The following is a 7,742-nucleotide window of genomic DNA, read 5'->3' as shown; positions in this document are numbered from 1 at the left end:
ACACCGGGGCACGAACCCGTGTCCCCTGCATCGGCAGGCGGACTCTCAACCACTGCACCACCAGGGAAGCCCAGAGCTCAAAGATTTTTGACGGTGTCTTCCCTCCTCCCCTCCCCAGCCCGGCCCCCTGCCCCCGAGAGCTTTGCTCAGCATCTTCTTGCAGGGGCAGGACCCCCTGTCCTGCGCCTCATACCTCCTGTGCCCCTCACCCTTTGGCTGCCTCCTCTGGGGGGTCTGCTTCGAGGTGCCAGGACCTGCTGGGCCCCTGCCTTGCCAGGCCTGTCTTCTCTGGGTTCCAGGGGCCCTGCCTCTTTTGGGGGCCCACAACAAGTCTGGGCTTCTGGCTCAGCCTGGGGCTCGGTCCACCCCAGGGGCTGCTCGTGACCCTCCAGCCAGGACACAGGGCTCTCCTGGGTCCCAGGCCTTGGACTGAGCACACATGTGCTCTCCCCGGGCCCAGGGCTACAGGCACATCCTAGAGAGAGGTCGAGGGGAAGCAAGTCCGTGTTTCGTGGAGAGCCAGGCTCAGGACTGGCTGTTGAAGCTCCTGACTCCCCTTTCGGCTCCTCTGGTGATGCTGATGCTGGAGCTGGGCTGGTTGCTGGGACACTCATGGGTCCGCCGGGCTCCATCCTGCTTGGAGTCTGCGCATGTTCCTTCTCATCTGGAGTCCTTCTGGTGCTTGGGCTTCCCTGACAACAAGAGGTCGGCTCTGCTGGTTGGTGAATTCAGGGCTCATGCCCCTAGCCCACCCCATCCTATGCCCAAGTACCCACCTCCTGGCTCTCCAGCTCCTTCTTGCCTCCCTTCATTTCCCACCTGCGGAAACACAGAACATGGCAGGCCCCACTACTACCCATCCCACTTCACGTCACCTGCTCCGTAGCCAGCAGCCCATGTCCCCCAGGGAGGAGCGAGAGCCCAAGGGTCTCAGAGGAACCTCAGAGCCAGAACGAGGCTCCAGGATGCTTCCCTTCCAGCCCAACCTTCCTCCCCAAACCCAGCCACTTCCTCAGAACACTGCCCACCGTAGCCCCGTTGCAGGTCCCCAGCTGCTGTTTATGGCCAAGCCTGCAGCACCTTGAGTTCTGTGGGGACTCCGTGCGTGTCCTGGCCTGCACTGCCTGGGAAAGGCGTGCCTGACTTCCCAGGGGAGGTAACTGCTGTAATTACCACCAGCGTCCCTGGACACCAGGCTCTCGCTGCTGCTGCCTTTGCTGATGGCCTCTCCCCGCATCTCATTAACCTGCCATAAGGCAGCAGTCAGCCAAGAGGCAGAGGCCCCGGGGGCTGGAGCAGGCACCTGGGCCAGTGCTGGGCCTGACCTCCCAGGGGCAGGGGAGGGCCAGGAAATTAGGGAGCCCTGATGCCTCCCTCGATTTTGCTCCCTGCCACGTTACCTGCGGGCCCTGCCAGTCAGCCTCTCTGTCCCCCGGGCTTTGCTGTGCGTGGCCAGCGCCACCAAAGGTCTGCTGGGTTGCCCACCCCAAGTAGTACCGCCTGCAAGAGATGGTCCACAAATCAAGAGAGAAGAGGTCCATAGCAGCCCAGCTCCTTCACCAGCACACGGGACCTGCTCCTCCTCCTGTCCCAACTCACCTTTGCCATCAGGGGGAAACAGTGGGGGCTGTAGCTTTTGGTGGCTCCTGGGGCCTAAGTGGAAAAAGGAAATGGGGAAAGGGTGGGCGTCACAAAAGACCCAAAGCAGGAACATCAGTTCTTTCGGGAACAGGAAGCTGCCAGCTGTGAGTGTTCTGGCTCCCAAAAAAGAGCCCTGGCCTGGGGGTCAGGGGAGCTGCGTCCCTGTGCTCGCTGTGTCACTCCTGACTAGGTGACCGGGAGCCTCTCCAGCCTCAAGCTCCCTTGTGTGTAAAATGAGGGGCCAGTGACGCAGAGTTCTGTTCCTATAACAGGCGAGGGGCAGCTGCTGCCCACAAGGGACCAACACCTCAAAAGGACTCCAGCGCTGACCTCCTGGTGAGCCCTTCTCCCCAGATCTTCTGGGGTCAGAATCTAGGACAGGGGCTGTGGGTTCGGAGGATGGGAAGTGGTGCCCTCCTCTGATAGGGAGGGAGAGGAAGGAAGATGTCCTTCCATGCTTCCTTCCAGCTCTGAAAATAAGTGGTAAACCAAGAGACAGGGAACAGAGAGGAAGCGGGGGCAAGGAGTGAAAAAATCCAGGAGGGGTGGGTGTTGGCTCACCCCTCGTGCTGCCCACCCTGGCCGGGCCCTCTTCCCGAGGCTTGCTGGAGTCCTGTGGCCTGCATTGCAGAGAGAGGGAGTCAGGTGGGCTGCTGGCAGGGAGCACAGAGGCTGCAAGGCTGCTGGTGGGCCGACACCTCCTGCCCCAGTCCCAGCCCCAAGCCCAGCCACGGAACCAAGGACAGCATGGAGAGGGTGGGCCCAAGAAAGGTGGGAAACGCAGTGCCCACACACAACCCTGAGCCCAGGGTCCGAACAGAGGGTCAGGCAGAGCCTCACCACCCTGGGGAGGGTCCCAGCAGCCCTCCAAGAGACACCCACAGTTAGCCCGACTCAGCCCCACAAGCATGTCGACCCAGCAGAATGCCCAGCCCTGCCACCCACGTGGGCTTGGCCTTGTCCAGGTCCCACGGGCGGCGCCAGTCACCCTGTGCGTCTCTGTGCCGCGCCAGGCGGGCCAGGTCGATCTGCTCTCGCTCCTGCTTCCACTGGGCGTAGTCCCAGCCCGCCTCCGGGGGCCCCCCCACTGGCCGACGGGGAGCTGGGCCTGGAACCAGGCCTGGACTCTGGGGCTCCCGGACACCCTGCAGGGAGAAGACACAAAGCACCACGGGGTCGAAGCAGAAAGAGCCCTGAGCTTGGAATGGGGATCCAGAGTCTACTAACCCCTTCCTCTCTCAAGGTCTTGAGGTCCCCCCACCAAAAAAATTAGATCCATTCCATCTCTAACATGTTGTTTGCTATAGGCACGGTTTCCGTCCACGCGTTAGTGGTGTCTTTTGGGCAAGTTACTTAACCTCTCTGTGTGTCATTTCCTCATCTGTAAAATGGGGATAATAACAGGATCTATCCACAGAGTTGTCGCTGGGGTGTGTGGTCAGGTGCAGGCAGGGTGGAGAGGCACCCAGCGGCTGTGAGCGAGAACCAAGACTGGGGGCTGCTGCCACCTAGAGGTCACACCTGGCACATGGCCAGTCTCTTACACCCTCCTGACAGACCTCCAGACCCCACCACCACCACCACAGCTTGCTACCAGATGTCCAGGTAGGGTAAGGGGCTAGGTCACGCCTCTGGCTTACACTGTCTCTCACTGCAAGACCCACCCAACGCGGAGGCTGGCCAGAGAAAGGAAGAAGGAGTGGGAGATTCTTGCAGGTCCTGCCTGGGCCACGTCCTCGCAAAGGGGCACATATGCGACTCAGCGTCTATGCCTCCCCCGAAAGGGGACCACCACATTCGTGTCCCCAGCCCCTCTTGAAGAGCTACCTTCCGGGCAGGATCTGAGCTGATGGCCATCTGCATGGAGGGGCTCCGGCCCAAGCCCCCTCCAGGTGACCCTTCTGCCCCCTGGCTCCTTGCTCTGGTGGGCTTCTCACTTACGATCCGCTTGGCCTGGGGAAGGTGCGGATGGGCAGTGTGGCAGGGCCAGAGAAGAGGCTGCCTTCCTGGCCCCCGGCTCCCCCCACCAGCACTGCTCACCTCGGCTTTGTTTTCCATGATCACAGCCAGCTCCACCCGCTCCCCCACGCGGAAGGCGCCCGCGTGGGCCTCTGCCTCCTCATCTTCCAGCATCTCATTGGCTGCTCCAGGTCCAAGGGCGCTCCTTGCCCAGTTCCGGCTGACCACCCGCTTCCCCTGCAGAATGAGGGGCCGTGCTGTCACGCCACATAGACAGCACTGGACAGAAGCTGGGACTTGGGCCCTTTGGGTGGTTCCCCAGGCTGGGTTCCAGCCCTGGCCCTCCCTGGAATGCCCACAGGGGAGCTGACGCTGCGAGGCGTTCACATACCAGTGGCATTAGGTTATCCGGGCCTGGGGCCACCCAGGGGCCCAAGACTCCACAGTGGCCCATCATCTCTGAGCTGGGAAATCCAAAGCACTCAGACAATGAGGCTCTGTCCCTCAGACGCTGTTCCTGGCATTCAGCCCCAACGTCTCTGTGCCCCTGGGGTTTGGGGTTTACGAGCGGCCTGTGCTTGGGGGTACGGGTGCAGAGCTCTGGGGCTGGAAAAGGGCATAAAGAGGCTTCTATCTGGTCACCTTTCAGCTGTGGCTCTTTGGGGATGGGGGCCAGCAGTGGCCTGGGCTGCATGAGGTTGGGAGCTGGTAGGTATGCCCCAGAATGTAAGCGGGAGAAGCAGAGGAGCGGGGGCAGCTGTGCTCCCCTGGCACGGGCTGGCCCTCCACCTCCTTGCCACCCCACCCTGTCTGCTGGGTGGGTCTTACTCCAGGAACCTGGCTGATGGTGACAGTGAGGCCGTCAGGACGGAGGAGCTCCGGCGTGGTCCCAGCCATGCCCCCCTGCTCTGCCTGCCGACGGTCTTCCTGGATCTCCTGTGGGAGGGCCCAGGGTCAGCACAGGCCATGGCCCCCCAAGTGCACAGAGAAACAGATGTCGACAGGCCTACACAGAGAGACACCAGTGGGACACCAGGGGGCAGAGGCACTACATCACAGAGTCCCCAGGACCCTCACAGAGCCCCCTGAGATGGAACGCACCCAACCTAACCCTGGTCCCAGGCCCAGAGCCTGCAGGGAGAGACAACCATTCAGGGTCTGCAGATCGGACAGGGAGTGCCAACCCGGTCAGTCCTCCCGGCCCATCACAGCGCACTCACCTGGTACCTGCGCAGTAAGGCCTGGTTCTTCTTGCGAAGGGCAACGATCCTCCTGTCCAGCTCTGCATCCTTCTCCTGCCTGCTCATTGGGGACTCGGCCCCCTGAGGCCCCTGCAGAGGCCAGGGGGCCCAAGCTCCTGACTGCTGGGCCCATCCCTTACCAGTCCCTCTACGTTCACATTCGCCCACTCTACCATGCTCTTACCAGGCAAGGAGCAGACTCCAGACCCGGAGTGAGGGTCACGTGGGGAGATGGCCCATGGAAGGCCCCCCAGCCCCACCCCGCTGGCCTCTGTGCCCATCTTCCTGCCACCTCTGAGGCTCAGGCCGGGGCTTCATACCCAGGCCTGCAGCTCCCAGCAGTGGCTGCCCCTCCCCCCAGCTCTCCTGGGAGCTCCACTGCAGAGCAGAGCCTGGAATGGGAGTTATAAATGGCTCTGGCAGCGGAACCTGCCGTGACTGGGAAGTTGCCAGGGTATTCAGGAGGTCGAGGGGGGTGCTGTTTGGCTCCCAGGCCAAGAACCATGGTGAAAAGAGAGGCCCCTGCTCTGTCCTCAGCTCCCAGGCCCCGGACCCCACACCCCAAAACTGTGCCCAGCCTGTGGGAAAGAGCCACTCCCACGGGCCCAGCCTCTCCAGGCCCTGAGCTGCCGACAGTCAGTCGGGGCAGGAAAGAGCCAGCTCTGAGGGCAGGCCCAGCCAGGGAGCCACCCCGGGGCACACTGTGCCTCAGCACCGAGATCCCCGAGTCCCTCCTTCTCTGGCTGCAGGGACCCCGTTGTGGCTGATGCCCCTGCCCAGCCCCCCACCGGCATAGGCACAGCCCTCTTCCTCCCAGGCCCAGCTGCCCCCAGCTGCCCCCAGAGTGTGGCCGCCTGATGCCCCAGCCCCAAGAAGCCCCCCGCCAAAGGCAAGGTGCAACTCACAGCCGAGTGCATGGCAACAGCAGGCACTGAGAGATTTCCAGAGCAGCCCTGGGGGAGCCAGAGCAGGAGGGAAGCTGGAGCCACTGGAGCCGGGCCTCTGCCGGCCTCTCCCTGCCGGCTTCACCGCCCAGCACACGAGATCATGTTGTGATTACAAAAGACTCCTCTGGGCTCCCAGCCAGGAACGCCGTGGCCACCGCCCTCACCATCCACCCTCAGAGGGCGAGGATCAGGGCCGCGGCCGCCAGCTGGCCCTGCCCAGCACCTCTCCCTGCCCTGCCGCGGCATCCCCAGACAGACTGGCAGGGACTTCTCCCTGGAGGGTTGAGTCCACACAGGGGGCCCTATGCTCCAGTGGGACCCCAGCCTGGGCCTGCCTGCAGACAGATGGGCAGCCAAGTAGCCCTCTTGCCCTCCCATTAGTAGAGAAAGACCTATAGCCCGGCCCATTGTGCTCCCTGGTCCAAGGGGCCCAATTCAAATGAGCATCCCCTGTCCCCTCACTCTCCCCATCAGTTCTGGTTTAAGTAGTTCGAAGGGATTAAGAAGCTCCCCTCCCCTAGGCCACCAAGTACTACCACATACCTAAAATAACACCATTTGTCATTCATTCCTTTAGGTTCAACATTGTCTTCCCTGTATTTTCTTTATATATATATATATATATATTTTTTTTTTTTAATATTTATTTATTTCACCTATTTTTTATTTTTGGCTGCGTTGGGTCTTCGTTGCTGCGCGCTGGCTTTCTCTAGTTGCAGAGAGCGGGGGCTACGCTTCGTTGTGGTGCGCAGACTTCTCATTGCGGTGGCTTCTTTTGTTGCGGAGCACGAGCTCTAGGTACACGGGCTTCCGTAGTCGTGGCTCGCGGGCTCTAGAGCTCAGGCTCAGTAGTTGTGGCACACGGGCTTAGTTGCTCCGCAGCATGTGGGATCTTGCCGGACAAAGGCTCGAACCCGTGTCCCCTGCATTAGCAGGCAGATTCTTAAACACTGCACCACCAGGGAAGCCCTTCCCTGTATCTTCAAGTACAGTTACTCCTGGAATGCTCAGCTGTCCAGGTCACCCCTTGGTGCGGGGAGCATCCCTCAGGGTCCGCACTGCCACAGCTCAGGGCTGGCCAACAGCCTTCCCCCTTGGCTCCTAACTTGGGCCTTTCCTGGCCTTGTTCTCCAGGGATGGCCCTTTCAGCCTCTCTCCGAGAAAGGAAGCAACGTTTCCTGGGAAAGTCTCTCCCCAGATCTTCCCAGTGCATCTGAGCCTGCTGTCTCTGCCCAGGGGAGCAGCTTGCCTGGCAATCCCACCCTTAGTGCCTCTGGGAGGAGGGGTGGTCTCTCCATATCAGGAGCACCTGGGGTCTGGTTCAGTAGTAACAGGTGCCCAACCTCCAGGCCCTGAAGGGCAGGTCGGAAGTCCCTGCATTTCCCCTCATCCCTGATTGACCAGGCCTATTTCTCTAATTCCATGCATGACTTGTCCCCTTCTGTCTCCAGAGCAGAAAGCCCTGCTGCCCTCTCTCCTACCCAGACCAGCCCAGGCAGTCAGAGGTCCAACCTCTGCTCCCCTTGAACTACCCCTTCCTGTCTCCCCTCCCCTCCCCCCTCCCCACCACACTTAGCCTCTTTCTAGGCCAGGCCTTGGAGCAGCAACCCTGACCCCATGGCCAGTCTCCACCACCCAGAGTTCCCATCCTGCTTGGAAATGCCACTGTGCTCTCTCTTCCTTTCATGCCGGATGTTCCCACTGAGTCAGACTCGTCTACATTCCCAGTGACGGTGACGCACCCAGGCTACACACACACACACACACACACACACACACTTGCTGCTTCTCCCACCCTCTCCACGTGCTGCCTACTGAGCTCCAGCCTAGTCTCTGAAGGTCAGGGCAGGGCCCTGGTGGGGTGGCAGTTGGGCCCCCTGTCACCTGCCCCATGCCGTGTGGTTGGAGCTGGAAGGCCCGCAGAGCACCAGCCTGGGAGGGGAAGATGCAGCTG

General features: G+C 61.4%; 1 protein-coding gene across 1 annotated transcript; it reads right to left on the bottom strand.

The window, feature by feature from the left end:
• Positions 1-146: 146 nt before the first annotated feature.
• Positions 147-5,890, bottom strand: CCDC9B (coiled-coil domain containing 9B). Its single transcript, XM_007460181.1, is given in 11 exon segments — positions 147-692; positions 777-819; positions 1,401-1,500; positions 1,600-1,653; positions 2,203-2,261; positions 2,587-2,786; positions 3,469-3,594; positions 3,682-3,837; positions 4,429-4,536; positions 4,821-4,931; positions 5,747-5,890. Coding segments are annotated over 11 exon segments (1,647 nt in total).
• Positions 5,891-7,742: the final 1,852 nt, after the last annotated feature.

This window comes from Lipotes vexillifer, unplaced genomic scaffold, assembly GCF_000442215.2.
Source record: "Lipotes vexillifer unplaced genomic scaffold, Lipotes_vexillifer_v1.1 scaffold408, whole genome shotgun sequence".
Classification (NCBI taxonomy): domain Eukaryota; kingdom Metazoa; phylum Chordata; class Mammalia; order Artiodactyla; family Lipotidae; genus Lipotes; species Lipotes vexillifer.
The sequence above is the reverse complement of the archived record's forward strand: the minus strand, read 5'-3'. Positions and strand labels throughout refer to the sequence as shown.